Raw genomic sequence first — 21,248 nt, forward strand, 5'->3', positions numbered from 1 at the left:
TATGGTAATAGAGTTTATTTAGGAAAGAACTAGTTGGAGATTCTCCTCTCTCTGTCTCTGTCTCTCTCTGTCTCTCTCTGTCTCTCTCTCTCTGTCTCTCTCTCTCTGTCTGTCTCTCTCTCTCTCTCTTCCCCTCCCCCCTCCCCTTTCTCTCCTCTCTCTCCTCTCTCTCCTCTCTCCGCACTCTCTCTCTCTCTGTACCTCACGCTGGTCCTGAACTAGAAATTCTCCTGCTTTGGTTTGGGATATAGGATTAGAGTACTGAGATTACAGGCTGGGCATCACTGTGTTCAGTAAAAGCAACTCTCACTTCTACATGGCCAACCCAGCTATATACCTCAATAATATCCTTTGAAAGACCACTTTTTTGAGATAGGAGACAGATGGGTAGGTTGTGGTTTAAAAATAGATTTCCTAGAAACCTGGGCTGGCTGGGAACCACTCTATTAGAGTAAGGGATATCTGTTCTAATTAAATGAGTTCATCCAAAAAAACAACCATCTTCTGAAAATAGTTTAAAAAGATATTCTCATTCCAGAGCTCTTCCCTTGCTGTCCATGTGGAAGTGAGAATTCCATCTGTTCTCTGAACTACTTTAATTGGTTATTACCTTGAAAAACCAAGCTTAAGTACCTCATTTTAGGTCTACATATTTGGTCCAACATATTGTAAATTTAGTTAAGTGGTCATTTTCAGGCAGTGGGGCCCAGGCGCAAAAGTCTTTGGGACTCTTATCTCCAGTTAAGCCACCAGAAATGTGCTAGCCTTGAGCTGAAGAGCTCAGGGACAGTACCCAGGCCAAGAGTTCAAGCCCCACAACTGACAAAATTTAGTTAAAAAAAGTATTGAGGCCCGGCACCAGTAGCTCACACCTGTAATCACAGCTACGAAGGCGTTCTCAGTATTGGGGTTTGAAGTCAGCCCAGGCAAAAACATGTGAAAGACTCTTTATCTCCAATTAACAGCCAGAGAGCTGGAAGTGAAACTGTGGCTCAAGCAGTAGAATACCTGCCAGCTTTGAACACGAAAGCTTAGGGACAACATCCAGGCTTGGAGTTGGAAGTCCCAGTATCATAACACACAGACACACAGACACACAGACACACACACATCTTTCTTCTTTCCGACTGTGGGGCAGAGAGGGACGGTTCTGAGATACTCATTAGTCCTTCTTCATGGGTTGGGGGAAAGGAGTGGCACAGCTTGCTTGATCATGAAGTCATATGACTTGGGTTGCACAGTTCTAGCTGGAGGAACCTATAGGATGGCCCTGAGAAATTAGCTACTCTGTGAATTGTGCTTCATGAAATTTGCAAATGATTACTTAGCAACATGCAAATCATGACCTGACTTGGCAGTGATAGCGGGTACTTTGATATTATGACATCTGTATCCTGATAAGACTTGAATGGGCATTTGTTTCTAAGTGCAGTTTACTAAAGGAACTGAATTTAGAGAGCCCATTCAGTGGTTTCTTCAGTATTGACAGGTGTCCCTTAAGGAAATAACACAACCGCAACTTCTTACTGAGGGTTTGGAATTTCATAAAATAGCTATATTCATATGTGCCAAATGAAGGAGTGATCATACAGGCTAGTTGGGTGTAGGCAACTTCTGTTATTGAATGTGGGCTTATTCACTTTTGTTAAATGTTTAGGATCTTAGTACAGTATTGCTTTGCAGTCGGCCTCAGAACTACTGTAAATCTTCAGGGCCAGGAAGAGAACTGCAAATCCCGAGTAGTGGAGGACTCACCTAGAAGAATTTGCAAGAGCAGTGACAGAATGCATTCTTATAGAGGAACTGATACGGAAATTCTTATGGGGAAACACTAATAAACATTTACATTTGGATGTTGGTTTCCAGCTAGTCAGAATTACAGGTCCTTGGCCTATGGCCATTGGTCACTGGGTATTACAGCCTTAGGCATTAAATTGAATGTAAAACCCCACATCCTTTAGTTTGGAGGAAGGGATGAGGGGGTGGTAGGGACAGGAGACAGTAGGCCAGATATGACTGCAGTGGACATCAGACATTTCAGAAGAGTGTGGTCTCATAGAGCTCTTTCTTGGATCTCCCTGGATGTCCCAGAATAATTATTCCTTTTTTTGGGGGGGGTGTGGGTCATGAGGCTTGAACTCAGCTCGGCCTAGGTGCTGTCCTTGAGCTCTTCAGCTCAAGGCTACCATCCTACCCCTGTGCCTGGTATTGTCCCTGAGCTCTTCAGCTCAAGGCTACTGCCCTCCCCTTGAGCCAAGCCCCACTTCCCATTTTCTAGAAGTTAATTGAAGATAAGAGTCTCGGGTCCTTTTGTACCCCGGCTGGCTTTGAACCTTGATCCTCAGATCTCATTCTCCTGAGTAGCTAGGATTACAGGTGTGAGCCACCATGCCTGGCTCTCAGAGTAATAATTCTTTTAAGTCTGAATGATTCCTGGGACTCAAAAGTTCAAGTTAATCGATGTTTTTGTTTAGCTAATATTGAGCAAAAAATGTTTCATTAATATCTGTTTGCAACAGTGGTTTTACTTTCTTGCTTTAGTTTCTGCTTTGTACAAAATACTTCCTTCTCTTCCTCTTTCCTTCTGGAGCCTGATGCCTTCTGGACTAAGCTTTATCTGAGATGAAAAAGATGATGTCTTGCATATTGAATGTTTAATATGGACTACTTGATGCCCAAGCAACATCTAATATTAATTACTCTTGGCAGATAACATGCAACAAAGACTAGGATCTTTCTCTGTTCTGGTCGCCAGTTTATGTCAAGCCCTTAGATCAGTTTCTTGCACATAGTACATACCCAGTATGCATACATTCATACATACATATTTATATACATTTATATACTAAGAGAATAAGTTGATTAATTCATATATGTATGTATATTTGTATATAAATGCATATATATGAACACATAATATGTGTGGTTGCCTACTTAAGTATATATACATAAATATGCTCAAAAGAATAGGCTGACAAATTCATAATGTTTTGCTAAGAGGTGACTAGCACATTTTTTAAGTGTTCCCTTCATATATGGCCTGGAACTGGTTTTTAGGGTATAAAACGGAAGACAGATGTTCAAGAAGTAATGTACTCACTATCTTATGAATGTCACTGTTTCCCCTCTGTATATCACCCTGACAATAAGATAAAATTTAATTTTTTTTAAAGTAAGACAGGAAATTGTCAGCAACTGGAGAATGGACTGGAGAAAACAGGAAGGAAATTCATTGTTAAACACAGGTTACATACTTAGCAGACACAGCTGTAAATGAATCTAGTTGCTTTCCCCCCCACCCCACATACACACCCCAGTACTATCTATGTGAAGTGATTTTGTTAAAATTGAAAGTTAAAGGGGCCAGCCTGGAAAAATGGTAAAGCCTCCAATTTCACCAACTTCACATGTTCTGCCTATATTTCAGGAGTTTTCTTAGTGTGAGCAGAACCACTAAGTTGACGAACTTGGAACACCAGTGGGTTGGAACACAAAGTCCTCGGTTGTGGATCATTAGTTAAGAAAGGGGGAGTGCGGCTGGGCATAGTGGTTTTTAGCTATAATCCTAGCTACTCAGGTGGTAGAGATTGAGAGATTGTGGTTTGAGGCAACTCAGGGAAAACGTTTTCAAGGCCCCATTTCAACCAACAACAAAAAAAATGAGCTAGGCGTGCTGACATATGTGCCTGTCACCCTGGCTAGGCATGGGCAGAAAGCTAGATCCTACCTGAAAAATAAATGGAGACGGGGAATGTGGCCTAGTAGTAAAGTGCTTGCCTAGCAAGCATGAAGCCCTAGGTTCAATTCCTTAGTACCACATATACAGAAAAAGCTGTACGTGGTACTGTGGCTCAAGAGACAGAGCGCTAGCCTTGAGAAAGCCCAGGAACAGTGCCCAGGCCCTGAGTTCAAGCCCCAGGACTGGCAGAGAGGCGGGGGGAGAGCATGAGAGCGTGCAAGCACGCTAAAGGTGTAGATGAATAAGTCAAATGGTAGAGTGCCTACCTGGCATGCCTTAGATGGGGAGGAGACTGAATTAAATGAGTTTCTCCAACCTAAAAGTGCAAGAAATTTGGCTCTGTTATTGTTAATGCTCTCCCAGAATAGAGTTTCTGTGTCAGAATTCACCAGCTAGAAAGTATCATTGCTTGGTGTGCACCTCTGGGAAGCCAGGGCCCTGGAAACCCAATGCTGAGTCTGGGAGGCAAGTTTTCTTGGTAATCAGTTGTTCTGTTTCAGCTAAGAAGTCTCCTGGGGAATCTCCTCCTCTTTGTACATGGACAGCCAGCAGACTGCAGATGCAATCTGAGGTCTCAATTAGAGCAGTGTTGTGCACATAGTAGATACTCAGGATATAAATATACATATACATACATACACTTATTTATATACTTATGTATACTAAAACATAGCCGGGCATGGTGGTTCAAGCCTGTAATCCTAGCTACCCAGGAGGCTGAGATCAAGGTTCCAAGCCAGCCCAGGCACAAAAGGACCTGAGACTCTTATCCCTAATTAACCTCTAGAAAAAAATGGGAAGTGGGGCTTGGCTCAAGGATAGTTTGGTAGCATTGAGCTGAAGAGATCAGGAACAGTGCCCAGGCCAAGTTTAAGCCCTATGACCCACCAAAACAAAAAAAAAAAGTTGATCAACGCTTCAGCTTAAGACTATGGCTGTATCACTCAAGCCACAGTGCCACCTCCAGTTTTATGGTGGTTAATTGGAGATAAGAGTCTCATGGTCTTTTGTGCCAGGTCTGTCTTTGAATCTCAATCTTCAGATCTCAACCTCCTAAGTAGCTGAATTAGAGCTGGGAGTTTGGCCTAGTGGTAGAATGCTTGCCTAATATACACAAAGATCTGGGTTTGATTCCTCGGTACCATGTACATAGAAAAAACTGGAAGGGTACTGTGGCTCAAGTAGCAGAGCTGTAGCCTTGAGAAAGCCCAAGAACAGTGCCCAGACCCTGACTTCAGGTCCTGGGACTGGCAAGGGAAAAAAAAGAGCCGAATAGCTAAGATTACAGGTGTGAGCCACCAGCTCCTGGCTCATTTATTTATTTTTTATTTTTTCCCCAGTCTTGGGGCTTGAACTCGGGGCCTGGTTACTATCCTTGAGCCTTATCAAGGCCAACACTCTACCACTTGAGCACAGTACCATTTCTATGTATATGGTACCAAGAAATCGAATCCAGGGCTTTATGCATGCACTCCACCACTAGGCCAAACTCCTGGCCCTGTATACTCATTTATATATAAATACGTGTGCATGAGAGAGAGAGGGAGAGAGGGAGAGAGAAAGAGAGATTAGAAATCAGCATTGTTTATACATGATCTCTAATTGTCTCAAAACCTCCTGTTCAATCATATGCCATGGGAAGCCACTCAGAATTACAGATTAGGCCACTTACATCCATTGAATGGGAGAGCCCAGAGCCAAACTGGTAGTCCTTTCCTGTGAACCTCATGGACCCATCAGCTAAAAAAGGGGTAAGAGAAGCTACTAGAAGGAATGAGCATGATGAGACATGCTTATTAGCTTTTTACCCCTCCCCACCCCAGCCTGGAAGATAATTACATATGCTTTCATCCTCTGGAAGTGAGAGGCATCTGATGTTATCTTGTGCTGAGAACTTGGTTTCTAAAACCATCAGACTCCCCTGAAGGCCTATCTATTTCTAGGAGCTGTCTAAATGGGACAAGTGATATTTCCCGTCACTGCCTCCCTCTCTCCCCCTCTCCCCCTCTCTCCCTCTCCCTCTCTCCCTGCCCCCTCCCCCTCTCCCCTCCCTTTCCCTCCTTCTCTCTCTTCTCTCTCTTCCTCTTTCTCTCCCCTTCCCTCTTTTCTTCCTTTTTTTCTCTTTCCCCCCTCCTCCTCCTCCTTCTTCTCCTTCTCCTCCTCCTCCTCCTATGTGTGTGTGCATATGCACATTCATGTGTGCACACCCTTTATTCAGGGCTTGAACTTGGGGCCTGGGCACTGGCCCTGAGCTTCTTTTTGGTCAAGGGTAGCACTCTGCTGCCTGAGCATAGCTACTTCTGTTTGTTTTTTGTTGTTGCTGTTTTTTTTTTTTTACTGAGTAGCCTCAAGGACTTTTCTGTCCAGGCTGGCTTCCAACCGTAATCCTCAGATCTTAGCCTCCCAAGTAGCTACAAGTGCCCAGCATCACTGCCTTTCTTTAAACCATGTCCCCACACCCTAAGGGATGGCATTTTTTGACACCCCCAACCCCACCTAGGTCCTGGTTTTCATCACCCTATCTGTCTGGTTTATAGAGCAGTGCTCAGGATTTTAGAGACTGCAATGATACTTGTTATTGCCCCTTTAATTGGTGTCTTGGATAAGCTCCACTGCTCTTTGGCTAGAAGGAGGCTCTGTAAGAGCTGGGATTATATAGTGCTTTACCTTGCATAATGCTGGGTACAAGTGGATGCTTAATCTAGTCTTTGAAACAAAGGATGACTCCAAGTTAATAAAAACAGAGAAAAGAGAAAAAGAATTGGAAGCCCAAAAGGCAAAAACTTCTAAATAACTAGAATTTGTTATCTACTGGGCACTAGTGTAAGTCAGGCCACATTGAAGCTGGTTCCAAGCTTTTTTTTTTTTTTTTTTAAATTGAGGCTGGGAGTTTGGTCAAGTGGTAGAGCTCTAGCCTTGAGAAAACCCAAGGACAGTGCTCAGACCCTGAGCCCAAGCCCAGGACTGGCAAAAAAAAAAAAAATTGTAAATGCTTTCTGAGGAAAGCATGTGAGGAATGAGGATGGGAGAGAGTAGTTCAGAACACAGTAATGCTTTGTGACCTTTTGAGTTGTATTCAGAGACTTCTGAGGACCCAGAAAGGGTAACTAGTAGACAAGTAAGTTCAACTCCAGGCCTGTTACTCTTGTTTGGCTTTCTTGCTCTTGAGCACAAAAGATCAGAAACAGCACCCAGGCCCAGAGTTCAAGCCCCAGGATCAGCCAAAAAAAAAAGTGAGATCAACAGTGGCTCCATTAGGGTAGGATGCTCTATTCACGGTGATGGAACAACTTAACTGCTTAGTTGAGTCCAGATTTCTTACTCTCATTGGAGGCCTTATAATCAGTACTTCATGTTTAATGTAGATTTTTTTTGTTGTTTTTGTTTTTGTCAGTCCTGGGCTTGAACTCAGGGCCTGGGCACTGTTCTTGGGCTTTCTCAAGGCTAGCATGCTACCACTTGAGCCACAGCACCACTTCTGGGTTTTTGTATGTATGTGGTACCAAGGAATCAAACGTGGGTCTTTTTGCATGCTAGGCAAAAACTTTACCTCTAGGCCAAACTCCCGGCCCTGTTTAATGTAGTTCTGCAGGACAAAAGAAAAGAAACAGAAGAAGATGGAAGTGATGGAAATGAAAATAATAGAAATGCACACAAATGTTTAAGATTGTATTCTGCAGTTTATAAAGACAGATCCTTAAGAGGGATTTCTCTGCGCCCCTGCCATATAAATATTTTCTTAAATGTCTGGAGGACTTTTACTGGATAAAAGTTTATTACTGTTTTTCACTATGTTTCTGTTGCTTGAAGGCTAAGAGACAAATTTTTGGTCCTTGTGAAGCTTTGTAATAGAATGAATATTGGTACTTGGAGGCTGAGACAAATTTTTGGTCATTGTGAAGCTTTATAATAGGATGAATATTGATTACCTGTGCTGTCAGGAGTAACATTTCTACTGTCAAGGGCCGTCCTAAGCAGTTTTATCCACATATTTCGTAGAAGTTCCCCCAGGAATTCTTTCTTTCTTTCTTTTTTTTCTTTTTGCCATTCCTGAGGCTTACACTCAGGTCTGGGCACTGTCCTTTAGTTCTTCCAAGGCTAGTGCTCTACCACTTGAGCCACAGTACCACTTCTGGCCTTTTTTGTGTATATAGTACTGAGGAATCGAACCCAGGGCTTTATGCATGCTAGTCAAGCACTCTACCACGAGGCTACACTCCTGGCCCCTTCTCAGGAATTCTTTAAGCAGACGTTCAAATTATTGAATTACTTTTTTCTATTGTCATACAACTTTTCTTGAGCAAACGGTGGTAAGTAAAAATTTTCTACTTCACTGTTCTTTTCCAATTCTTTGTTAAGGGAGCAGGCTATAACTATAGAATCTAGATCATTATGATTTTAAACTTAGGAACATCTTATTGATGTTTGGGATTCTTTTTTTTTTTTTTAATATTATCTCTTTTTCCTTTTTCTTTTTCTTTTTTTGCCAGTAGTGGGACTTGAACTCTGGGCCTGGGCGCTGTCCCTGGGCTCTTCAGTTCAAGACTACTGCCCACAGAGCCATTTCCTGAGATTCATAGTTTATAAAAGTATTTGATGGTTTGAGTTTAATGTACTTTTTAAAGACTTTTTACAAAAGATATACAGAGGGGTTGTAGTTACATAGTTCAAGTAGTGTTTAATATTCTTCAAATCTCTTTTTTTTCCTTTTTTTCTAGGTGAATGTTGGATGTGTACCCAAAAAGGTAAGCATTTTTATTTCTTTTCATATTTAATAAATTATGATCAGAATAATACTATTTCCAAATATGTCATTTAAAAATAACTGAGAAACTAACCAAAAGTGACAGGTTTTGTTTGCATTTCTTAGTGTCATTTGATATGGTAGGCCTTGACGTTGACTTTCCTTAAAATTGGCTTAGCTCTTGAGGCCATCTGAAAGAACCTTACCATTCTCCCATTTGAGGGGTATAATTAATCGTTACCTCCAAATTGTCCAGACAGATACCACACTGCAGTGTCTGCAGGTTGGTTTATATCCTGCTACCTGCGATTGAACCACTCTTGCAGGAAAATCTGAAAATTGAGTAGCATTTTTTAGCTCAGAAATAGAGGTTGCTAGGGAAGTGACCACAGCAGCTCCTGGACAGTAAGTATACGATGCATGCAAAAGCGATTCATCCTGAATTGCTGTTGTTTTCCGACTGATTAAAAAAAATATTCTCAGTAGGGAGATTGAGCCAGCAAATCAAATTACTATTCTTTTGTGTGTTCTGGTCCTGGGGCTTGAACTTAAGGGCTGGGTGCTGTCTCTGTGCTTCTTTTGCTTGAGGTTAGTGCTCTACCCCCTGAGCCATTTGTGGCTTTTTGGTGCAGGTAAGAGTCTGAGGACTTCCTGTTCAAGCTGGCTTAGAACCATGATCCTCAGATCTGTTTCCTGAGTAGCTGGCATCCTACTAAATTAAATGGGATCTTCAGTATTCTGATTAAATTTTGAAGACTTTTTTCTTTTTTTATTATTGAGGTAATGTATAGAGGGGTTATAGTTACATTCACCAGATAGTAGGTGCATTACTTCTCACACATTGATAACCCTTCTTATGTTTTTGTCCCCATTTCCCTCCCCCTACCCCCTCCCAATCATCTTGTTTTCTCCCCTTCCCTTTCCTATTTCAAATAAACATATATAGAATATATAGAATACATACATATATACAATATACCAGGTAACAAAGTCAGGTACAGTAACAATATGTGATTAACCAAAGGGCAACAAAGAAGAGAAATAACATAGTACATTAAGAACAACAATCATTCAAGATAAAGCTCTTGTTTCCATATCCTAGAGATCCTTTCATTTAGTATCTTCCTATTTGACCTTATATATCTAGGTGTTGTGCTATTGTAATCCTCTGCTAGAAGAGTCCTAGATGTGTACTAATTTTTATTATTATTTTTTTGTGGGGGTCATGTGGCTTGAACTTGGCCTGGGCACTGTCCCTGAGCCCTTCATCTCAAGGCTACCGACCTACCCTTGAGCTGAGCTCCACTTCCTGTTTTCTAGAGGTTATTTGGAGATAAGAGTCTCAGGTCCTTTTGTGCCTGGACTGGCTTTGAACCTTGATCCTCAGATCTCAGCCTCCTGAGTAGCTAGGATTACAGGCATGAGCTACTGTGCCTGGCTTGTACTAATTATTATAAGCAAGGGAAACCATTGAGCCTATGTTCTTTGGGTCTGGCTTATTTCACTTAATAGGATTTTTTCTAAGTCTTTCTGTTTCCTTACAAATGGGGCAACGTCATTCTTTCTGATGGCAGCATAGAATTTCATTATAAGTATCACATCTTCTTGATCCAATCATCTACTGAGGGGCATCTGGGTTGGATCCATATCTTTGCTATGGTAAATAGCAAAACCATGTTGTGATTTTTAATCCTAGTGTCTGTGAAGCAGGTTAGATTGGCTGTATTCAATTTTTTTTTTTATTTCCAGTGATGGGACTGCTCAGCGTTTACCTGTCATGTGGGAGGCCCTAAGTTCAAACCCCATTACAATTTTTATGTTATTTGTTTTATTGTAAAGGTTATATACAGAGGGATTACCATTACACGAGTCTTGAGTACATTTCCTTTCATATAGTGCTTTCCCTTCCCTCAGACTACTCATTTTTATACTATGTAAAGAAGAAAAACAGCTTTTATTTTCATAGTTGTCTCTTGCTCATGTTAACAATTTTACCCCCCATTTGAATGCGTAGTCATTCTTCAAGATCTATGAGGAAGCTGGGCATGGTGACTCACGCCTGTAATCCTAGCTACTCAGGAGACTGAGATCTGAGGATCGAGGTTCAAAGCCAGCCTGAGCACTAAAGAATGTGAGACTCTTATCTCTAGTTAATCACTAGAAAAGAGGAAGTGGGGCTGTGGCTCAAGTGGTAGGGTGGTAACCTTGAGTTGAAGAGCTCAAGGACAGTGGCAAGACCCAGAGTTCAAGCCCTATGACCCACAAAAACCAAACCAAAACAAAAAGTTCTATGACCATTGGTATTTGGATATCAAAGTCATAGATGTACAGTGCATTATATAAAGTGATTTAGAGATGGAGTGCCTATGCTTCACATCTGCAATCCTAGCTGCTTAGGAGGCTGAAATATGAAGATGAGGGTTCAAAGCCCACCTGGTCAGGAAAGTCCATGAGATACTTACCTCCAATTATCAGAAAACAAAACCAGAAGTATTATTGTGGCTCAAGTGATAGATTCTGGCCTTGAAAGAAGCAGCTCAGGGACAGAGCCCAGGCCCTGAGTTCAAGCCCCATAACTGACCATCCCCCCCCCAAAAAAAAAAAGTGGTACAGAGTTTGCATAGAGCCTGTGTGTATCCTCTTGAATACTTTTATCTCTATTCTCCTTTATTGATTTTTTTATTTTGCCAGTCCTGGGCCTTGTACTCAGGGCCTGGGGACTGTCCCTGAAGTACTTTGCTCAAGGCTAGCACTCTACCACTTCAGCCACAGTGCCACTTCCAGCTTTTTCTGTTTATGTGGTACTGAAGAATGGAACCTAGTGCTTCATGCATGCTAGGACAAGCACTCTACCACTAAACCACAGCCCCTCTATATTACTCTGTACTGTCTAGTGAGGTGTACATGCTTTGTAAACATTATTAAGCTTATTGTTTAGGGTATAATAGCAAGGGAAAAAACCTGTACGTAGTCAATACAAATATAGGTGTTTTGTGTTTTATAATGTTCCACCTAAGGTTTGTTCAGCCCACAGATTCAAAACCTACTGATACAGAGTCAACTGTAATTTCTAACATTTTGTTGCCATATGTTGTTACATTTATTTCTTCTGATCACATCTGATAGACATGTGTCTCCTATTTTTATAATATTCTACTGGTTTCAAGGTGTTGGTCTCCCCCCTTGCCTTTCTTACAGTATGGGGGTTTAAGTAAGGTCCTTGGAACTTGCTAAAAAAGTACTTTGCCTCCAATTCTTGTTTTTACATTCTTGAAGTTAATGATTATCTCTTATTTTGCAAATCAGCCAGAAGTCTAAGGTCCCTGTACCTTTTTGTCAGAAATGTAGAGTGAAGTAGTGGCAGATAAGGGACCTGAAAGGATCCTCCTCCTTGGGCTTTACCACTTTGCTTAGGTCTGAGTCAACAGACCAATACAACTCATATAGGGTCACCCTCTCTAGAGGACACTCATCCCAGGGCTCTAACATAGCACATAATGCAAAATGAAGTATACCTAATGACATAATAAGGTGATATTTACTAACAAAATAATTTGTGGTATTGCTAAGCTTTCCATATACATTAGGATCAAGAATCTGAGGGGCTGGGCCAGGAATTTGGCCTAGTGTTTAGAGAGTTTGCCTGGTATGCACAGAGACCTGGATTCATTTCCTTAGTACCACATACATAGAAAAGCCAGAAGTGATGGTGTGGCTCAAGTGACAGAGCACTAGCCCCAAAGAAAAGCCCAAGGACAGTGCTCAGAGTTTAGTCTGCAGGACTGGCAAAAAAAAAAAAAAATGGGCTGGGAATATGACTTAGGGGTAGAATTCTTTTTTTTTTTTTTTTGCTAGTTCTGGGCTTGAGCTCAGGGCCTGAGCACTATCCTTGGACTTTCTCAAGGCTTAGCACTCTACCACTTGAGCCTCAGCACCACTTCCGGCTTTTTTCTATGCATGTGGTACCGAGGAATGGAACCCAGGCCTTCATGCATGCTAGGCAAGCACTCTATTAGTGGTAGAATTCTTGCCTTGTGTGCATGAAGCCCTGGTTTTGATTCCTTGGTGGCATATAAACAGAAAAAGCTGGAAGCGGCACTGTGGCTCAAGTGGTAAGAATGCTAGCAAAAGAAGCTCAGGTACAGCACCCAGATCCTGAGTTCATGCCCCAGGACTAGCAAAAAGAAAGAGGGAGAGGGAGGGAGGAAAGGAAAAAGAGAAGAGAGAAAGAGAATTTGAAGCTAGAATATCTCAGTGGTAGAATACTTACCTAGCATACACACACAGAAAGAAAGAAAGAAAGGAAAGAAAGAAAGAAAGAAAGAAAGAAAGAAAGAAAGAAAGAAAGAAAGAAAGGAAAAAAGGAAAGAAAGGAAGGAAGGAAAGAAGGAAAGAAAGGAAGGAAGGAAAGAAAGGAAGGAAGGAAAAGAAAAGAAAAAAAGGGAGCAGACAGATACATCTATGTTACATAGGTCTCACTTTGATTTTAAATAAATTTGTACCAGGCTGGGAGGGGTTCTACTCCTTGGTACCATACAAATGGGAAAAAGCCAGAAGTGGTGCTGAGGCTCAAGTGTTAAGAGTTCTATCCTTGAGAAAGTCCAAGGATAGTGTTCAGGCCCTGAGCTCAAGCCCAGGACTGGCCAAAGAAAAATTTTTTTGCACATCTACAATGCTAGCCATCGGACAATTGAGGCAGATTTTGCATGCATGTGTGTGGGGGGGGTTGGGTGTATTTATGTATGTGTATGCCTGTATGCCAGTCCTAGGGCTTAAATCAGGGTCTAGATGCTGTCCTTAGCTTTTTTTTTTTCTCTTTTTGTTGATAGTGGGGCTTGAACTCTGGGCCTGGGCGCTGTTCTTGAGCTCTTCAGCTCAAGGCTACTGCCCTATCTCTGGATGTTGTCCCTGAGCTCTTTTGCTTAAGGCTCATGCTCTGCCAATTTGAACCACAGTGCCACTTCTGGTTTTTGAGTGCTTAATTTGAGATTAGAATCTCATAGGGACTTTTCTGTCAGGGCTGGTTTTAAACCACAATCTTCAGGTCTCAGCCTCCTGAGTAGCTAGGCTCACAGCTGTGAGCCACTGGGGCCCTGCTTATCACTAGCTTTTTTGCTCTACCACTGGAGACACAGCTCTATCTCTGGTTGTTTCATAGTCAGTTGGAGATAAGATTCTCTTCTCACCTAAGGTGGTTTGAACTGTGATCCTTAGATCTTCAGTCTCCTGTATGAGCCACCAGCTGAGGCAGGAAATTTTGAGTGAGGATGCTCTTGAGGGATATGTCTTTGACTGGAAAATATAAAGGAACAACAACAAAATCTAGGAGAGTCATCAATTCAGTCATCTTTGGTGTAAAAAGACAGGTAAAAGCATTTTACACTGGTTACCAGTGGAATCTTAAGTTTATCTGGCAGAGAAAATTGGTGGTTTGTTATCTGGAGTTCCGGATGCCAATTTGAATCTTGTTATCTTAAAGATCAGTTGGCAGAAAAGACCTTTACAGAGTATAGGCTGCATTCCACAAGAGGTGTGTCTAACCTTCACATTGCAAATACCTCACCACCTACATCTCCTGAGTAGCTAGAATTATAGACATGACCCTCTAGCAGCATTTGGCTTACTTTATTAACAGTTTTTCTCTTAAATTACTATCCATAGACTTATAGATCCATCAGTTTCCTGAAATTGAACCCAAAAGAGGAAGCCTTTCAGAAATCTTAAATTTTTTTTTGTCAGTCCTGGGGCTTGAACTCAGGGCCTGGGCACTGTCCTTGAGCTTTCTCAAGACTAGAGCCATACCACTTGAGCCACGGTACCATTTCTGGCTTTTTCTATGTATGTGGTACCGAGGAATCGAACCCAGGTCTTCATGCATGCTTGGCAAGCACTCGACCACTAGGCCAACCTCCCAGCCTCTTGGGGTACTTTTATCTGCAGATAGAGTTTATATGCATTCATGACTCTGTCTTCAGCATGACAGTTTAGGATACTTCTTTTATAGGTAATGTGGAATGCTGCTGTCCACTCTGAATTTTTGCATGATCACGTTGATTATGGATTTCAGAGCTGTGAAGGAAAATTCAATTGGCGGTAAGTGTTAATGATCCAAGCTCAATTTATGGTGACAGGTATTTTCAAAACCTAGCCATAAACTTCTCAGGGTATTATTCTGGTAAATATGGACAACATATAACTGGGGGTGTAGCTCAATGGTAGAGCCCTGTTTATGATGTAGAGTCTTGGGTTTATTTCCCACTCCTGTTAAAGTCATGTACTCACCATAAAATTTCACTGTTTTAAGCATTTTTAAGTCTACAATTCAGTGGCATTGTGTGCCTTCACAGTGTTGGGCAACCATTTCCATTATCCATTTCCATAACTTCACTATCTCAAGTAGGAGCTCTGTCTGCATTAAACAATAACTACTCAACCCTTCCTCTGAGCCCTAGTAACTCCATTTTATTTCTGCTTCTGTGAATTAACCTATGCTATATATTTAATAGAAGTAACATCATAGAATGTTTTTCTTTTCTTCCCGCTTGGTTCACTTAGCATAACATTCTCAAGGGTTTGTCTATATTGTAGCATAGTAAGTGAGTGCTGGGAGATGTATTAGTCCCTAGATCTTTTTACCTAGGCAAGTACCTCTGATTTGTTTCTGCTTTTTCCATGAGACTATTATCTCCAATTATCTACCAAAAAAAACTGGAAGTGGAGCTATGGCTCAAAGTAATAGAAACTAGAATTGAGTAAAAAACAGCTCCGTGATACCACTCAGGCCCTGATTTCAAGCCCTACAACTGACCTCTAAAGAAAGCTTCTACTGTTCACATATTTTAATATTTCTAGGAACTTTGTCATAGACTTGCTTTTTGGTCGTTGTGTTAGTGCTCTACCATTTTGAGCCAAAGTGCCACTTCTAGTTTTCTGGTGGTTAGAGAAAGGAGTCTCAGACTTTTGTGATCCATGATCCTCAGATTTCAGCCTCCTTAGTAGCTAGGATTACAGGTGTGAGCCACTACTGGCACCTGGCTTGTCATAAACTTTTGAGGCCATCAGCCTTTAAAAAATTCATTACTTGTGGGCCGGGAGTTTGGCCTAGTGGTTAAAGTGCTTGCCTAGCATGTACGAAGACCCGGGTTCGATTCCTTGGTACCACATACATACAAAAAAGCTGGAAGTGGTGCTGAGGCTCAAGTGGTAGAGCTCTAGCCTTGAGAAAGTCCAAGGACAGTGCTCAGGCCCTGAGCTCAAGCCCAGGACTGGCAAAAAAAAAAAAAAAAAATTCATTACTTGTATACTTCTTCAACAAATAAATTTACTGAATGGCCACTATATACGAATTATCATGTCAAAGCAGCTGTCAATGTTTTGTTTTTGTTTTTGTTTTGTTTTTGCTTTGTGGGTCATGGGGCTTGAACTCGGCCTGGGCGCTGTCCCTGAGCTCTTCAGCGCAAGGCTACTACCTTACCCTTGAGCCAAGTCCCACTTCCTGTTTTCTAGAGGTTAATGGGAGATAAGAGTCTCAGGTTCTTTTGTGCCTGTGCTGGCTTTGAACCCCTTGATCCTCAGATCTTAGCCTCCTTTTTAGTTAGGATTACAGGCATGAGCCACCGCACCTGGCTTCATTGTTTTATTTGTAGAAAAAGGCCTTACTTACTATGGATACCAATTGAGCCTTCTCCATGGAATGGAATAGCGTCTAACCATGTGGGAAAGCAGTTGGTCACGGGGAGAATTGTTTTCAGCGACCCTTCATTCACTTCTTTCATGCGGACAATTAGGGATGTTCAGGGAAGGTGTCCTGATTATTAACTGAAATATGAATAATTTTTCTGACTACTGACTCAGATTTCATTGCAGCGTTATAAAGGAAAAGCGAGATGCCTATGTGAGCCGTTTAAACACCATCTATCAAAATAATCTAACTAAGGTTTGTATGCTGGGTTTTTGAACTTTAGAAAGAGCTTTTTGCTATGGAGCATACAGCTATACTTGGCCAGATGAAAATGTAGTCTTTGGATATATCTGTTTGGAGCTATGGTACAAGTGGTAGAATACTATCCTTGAGCTTTTCAGGGACAGTGTCCAGTTCAAGCCGCAGAAAAGCTCAGGGACAGTGCCCAGTTCAAGCCGTAGGACCGACCAAAAAAACAAACCTACAAATCTTTAAGTATAAAATTCTTTTAGTAAAAAAATGACTCAGAGATGGTCCAGAAATTCTGTAGAGCAAAAGAATGTTTTCTATCTTACGTTCTAGGAAATGACAAGTCTTCCCCCAAACTGTCACCTGTTCTATTGTTGTTCAGCCCACACTTTTTTCTTGTTTTAACACTTTACAGGAACTCATTACCTGGTAGAAAAGTCATTCTGAAGGCTGGTGGTTTTGGCATTGGCCTTAAGTCTGATTAAGCCATGCACCTGCAGAAGCAAGACTGGAGGGGTTCTTGTGAAGGAGGAAATAGCTCTGTTCAGAACCAAACATGTTCCAAAGTGTAGAAACATTCCCATCCCTGTGTGACACTATTTCTATGGTTCTATTATCCTTGTCAGTTGCCCATTGTTTGCCTGCTAGGACACATTATGCTGGCAGAAGCTTGCCAGCAGAACCCACATTGAGCCCTTGGGCAGAGGATGGCAATAAAAAGAGTCCACACCTAAGATCTCAGTGTCACTACCATAGAACTTGGCATTTCATCTCTCTCCTTTGGCTGAAGCATTCCCTTTTCTATGTTTTTTTTTTTACATTTATCCTTTTGTCTTCCTCATCTTTTTTCTGTTCCCCAGCACGTCATTTTCTCCTCTTTTCATTGTGAGTAAGAAAGCCTTCCTCCCTGATCTCTTGGAGACAGAGATGTCTTTCTCTCTGGGTTTTGGCCAATTACAGCACTTCCTTCTCATTGTACACTTTGGACATCTAATAGTGACCCCTCCCCTCAGCATCAATTACGAGATAGCAGTTCTACAGAAATGTGAGTGGCAGAATTGTCTTGGCATTTGCAAACCCAAAGTCCAAATCTTAAGTGGTGAAGTAAAAGAGCTGACATGATTTGGGCATTTTCTGTCATACCTGATCCTATTGGCATTCCTTCTCCAGTCCCACATAGAAATCATCCATGGCCATGCAGCATTCACAGATGGTCCCCAGCCCATGATTGAGGTCAGTGGGAAAAAATACACTGCCCCTCACATCCTGATTGCCACAGGTGGCATGCCCTCGCATCCTGATGAGAACCAGATTCCTGGTAAGTCTTTTAGTGTCCGTTTTCAGTGGTCAGGAGGGGTTTGCTATGCATTCAGCCATACAAGTTATAGGATGTGCCTAGTCTTGTTTTCCATCGATAAAGGTCATGAGAGAAGGCATCTGTGGATCTTAAATTTAACTGGCTAAGTGATATCTAAAGAGTGATAAAGAAAGAATTCTGTATATGATGTGATATTTTAACTGTTCCAGAGAGAGAAATCTTGTACAGGTGTAGCTTAACTTGTTGGTGAATAACCCTTTTTATTTTTGTGGTACTTAAGGATTTAACCCAGGGCTTTGCATATGATAGGCAGGTACTCTGAGATATGTTATCCCCTGGTTCATGTTTTTATTTTTATTTTGAGATTCTGGGGTTTGAACTTAAAACTTCATGTTTGCTCAGTTTTCTCAGTTGGCACTCTACATTTGAGCTATACCTCCACCCTGCTCTTTTCTGATTATCTTTGGGGTGGAATTTCAATTTTTTTTTCTGCTCAGGATAATTTTAAACCACAAAACCATAGTCCACTGAATTTCAGCTTCTAGGATTACAGGCACCTAGCTTGTTTTTGTTGTTGTTTTGTTTTGTTTTATTTGCCAGTCCTGTCCTAGGTCTTAAATTTGGGCCTGGGCACTGTCCTTGAGCTTTCTCAAGGTTACCACTCTACCACTTAGTTAGGCACAGCACCACTTGCAGCTTTTTTTGTGTATATGGTTCTAAGGAATGGAACCCAAGGCTTTGTGCATGCTAGGCAAGCACTCTGCCACTAGGACATACTCCTGGCCCCAGTTACATTGGTTTTTGTTGTTTTGTTTTGTCAGTCATGAAACTTGAACGTTGCACCTGGGTTGTGTCCCTGACTTCTTTGGCTCAAAGCTAGTACTCGACCACTTGAGCCATAGCACCACTTTCAGATTTTTGTTGTTATTGTTACTGTGTTTGTTTGTTTGGGACTTGAACTTTCCTGGACACTGTCCCTGAGCCTTTTTGTTCAAGACAAGTGCTCTACCACTTGGAGCCACAGCTTTACTTTGTGTTGGTTATTTTTGAGACAGAGTCTTGCTTTATGCTGAGGACTTTGATCCTCCTATTTGTACTTCTCCATCATGCTAAGATAATAAGCACATGCCATTACACCCAGGCATTTATTAAGATGGAATCTTGAGAACTTCTTTTCTATGTCTGTCCCTGGGCTTCAAGTTGGGCATGATCCCTGTCCCTAGTTTTTGTGCTCAAGGCCATCATTCTAACACTTGAGCTACTGTTCTACTTCTGGCTTTGTGGTGTTTAATAGGCAGTAAGAGTCTCACAGGCATTCCTTCCTAGGTTGGTTTCAAAACCATAATCCTCAGGTCAGAGCCACCCTGTGAGAACTTAGCTTTGTTTTGTTTTGTTTTGTTTTTGCTTATGCTGGCCTAACTATGATATGCTATATATAACTGTAGGCTTGAGTCATCATACTTTGCCAAGTAAGCCATTTTTTAATGTCCATTTTTTTTTTTTTTGCCAGTTCTGGAGCTTGAACTCAGAGCCTAGGCACTGTCCCTGAGCCAAACCCATTTCCCATTTTCTAGATGTTAATTGGAGATGAGAGTTCCACGGTCTTTAATGTCCGGCTGGCTTTGAACCTTGATCCTCACATCTCAGTTCAGTAACTAGGATTAAAGGTGTGAGCCACCACCCATGGCTTCAACACTGAATTTCTTGAACCAGTTACTTTAAGTAGTGATTGGAATTGAGCTGGAGCCAGTCTCTAGATTCATAAATTCCAAGAGAGAAATCTCTAAATGCATTGTAACTATGACAGGTAATTACCCGGTTCTGCAGATGGTTTCTGAGCATTTATTTTAGGGCCCCAAGGCCTACAAAAGACAGAGGATGAGGGATCAGCTACTGTATCATTGGCTCCAAGACACATTTTAAAAAATAGTCATTACCTCTGAGATGAAATTGTGTCTTGTAACCCTTATGGTAAAAAGTTCCATGCTTAGTAATTAATGTATATTTAATAATGGGTGTGGAGGCAGCTGCTCGAGAAGAAATCTAAGATTAACCACCCAGGCTTTATCCATATTATTGGGAGAAGGTGGTTCCTTTCACTGCAATGGAGAGAGGTTGTGATGTGGAAGATAAGATTAAATTTTAAGTATACAGGTTGAAAGTTCAAAATGTGATATCTTATCATGTATTTGCAAATATTCCAATCGAAGAAGTTTGAAGTACAATGTTCCCAAACACTGAATATGAAAGATATTCACCCTGTACTGAGGTAGAATCAAAGTAGAATTGTTCCACGGGACAATTAGAAATATAGAAGTGAAACTAGAGGAAAATAATAAAACAAAACAAAAAAACCCCAGAACTGATCATTTGGAGGTCCTTGGCAGTTTAGATGAAATTTTGAAGAAAAAAATAAAAGAGGGCCAAGGCTTAGCCAACAGCTTCCTTCCTACGTTTAAGATCCAGGGCAAAACAGAGTGGTAAAAAGATCTTGATCCTTTAGAGAAACTGAGACATTATTTAGCCTTCACTGCTGCTGTTTTGAGAGAGAAATTTAAAACAGTCACTTAAGGGAGTCTTGGTTGGCAGTCTTGGTGGAAGCTTTAGCAAAAAGAGTGTATTGGTTGAGTGTTTGGTTCTTGCATAAAATATTGTGCCGATTTTGCACAAAGTGTTGTGCTCATTTTACATGGTACGCAATCTTACCTGATCTATATTGTGTTTTGTACATAGGTGCCAGCCTGGGAATAACCAGTGATGGATTCTTTCAGCTAGAAGAACTGCCTAGGTAAGTAGACTTGTCCTTAAGATGCATTCTGGGACTCTTTCTTCCTTTCTTTTTCCCTTCTTCTATTCTTTTTTCTTCTTTTTTTTTTTTTTTGGTCAGTCATGGGACTTGAACCCTGGGTGCTTTCCCTGAGCTCTTCAGCTCAAGGCTACCGCCCTACCCCTTGAGCCACAGAGCCACTTCTGGTTTTCTAGTGGTTAATTGGAGATAAGAGTCTCTCAGTCTTTAGTGCCCGGGCAGGCTTTGAACCACAATCCTCAGATCCCAGCCTCCTAAGTAGCTAGGATTAAAGAGCCACCATGCCCAGTCCTTCTATTCTTTTTTCCTCCTTCCCATTCTTTTTTCTTATTTTGTGTGTGTGTGTGTGTGTGTGTGTGTGTATTGTACTCTTGCTAGTACTTAGGCTGTCCTTTAGCTTTTTTATTCAAGGCTAATGTTTACTGTTTGATTTACAACTCTGCTCCCCTTCAGCTTTCTTTTTTTGTGTGTGGGTAATTGGACATTAGAGTCTTACCAACATTCAAACCAGGATCCTCAGAGCAGCTGGGATTGCCTCTGTGTATGTATGTATGTGTCTGTGCCCATCCTGAAGCTGGAACTCAGGTCCTAGACATTATCTGTGAGCTTTTCTGCTCAAGGCTGGTGCTCTACCATTTGAACCACAGCTCCACTTCATGTTTTTTGCTTTTTGAGGCTTTGTTGCTCAGTCTGCTAATGAACCCATGGACT

At 41.5% G+C, this 21,248-nt stretch overlaps 1 protein-coding gene and 1 long non-coding RNA gene across 2 annotated transcripts in view; one reads left to right on the plus strand and one right to left on the minus strand.

Annotated features, from left to right (window-relative positions):
- Nucleotides 1–21,248, plus strand: part of Gsr (glutathione-disulfide reductase) — a 44,753-nt gene that overhangs the window by 1,619 nt on the left and 21,886 nt on the right. Inside the window, exons 2-6 of the mRNA XM_090353957.1 lie at nt 8,458–8,484; nt 14,488–14,576; nt 16,350–16,419; nt 17,584–17,731; nt 20,465–20,519. Of these exons, the coding sequence (XP_090210083.1) occupies nt 8,458–8,484; nt 14,488–14,576; nt 16,350–16,419; nt 17,584–17,731; nt 20,465–20,519 (389 nt within the window). The remainder of the gene's footprint in view (nt 1–8,457; nt 8,485–14,487; nt 14,577–16,349; nt 16,420–17,583; nt 17,732–20,464; nt 20,520–21,248) is intronic.
- Nucleotides 1,504–16,925, minus strand: LOC150049156 (uncharacterized). The gene is made up of 3 exons (XR_016539026.1): nt 16,840–16,925; nt 13,670–13,775; nt 1,504–1,755 (listed from the first exon to the last, which is right to left on the minus strand). It is a non-coding gene; the product is annotated as an uncharacterized LOC150049156 (long non-coding RNA).

This window comes from Megascapheus bottae, chromosome 20 (genome assembly GCF_031878675.1).
Source record: "Megascapheus bottae isolate mThoBot1 chromosome 20, mThoBot2.hap1, whole genome shotgun sequence".
Lineage (NCBI taxonomy): Eukaryota > Metazoa > Chordata > Mammalia > Rodentia > Geomyidae > Megascapheus > Megascapheus bottae.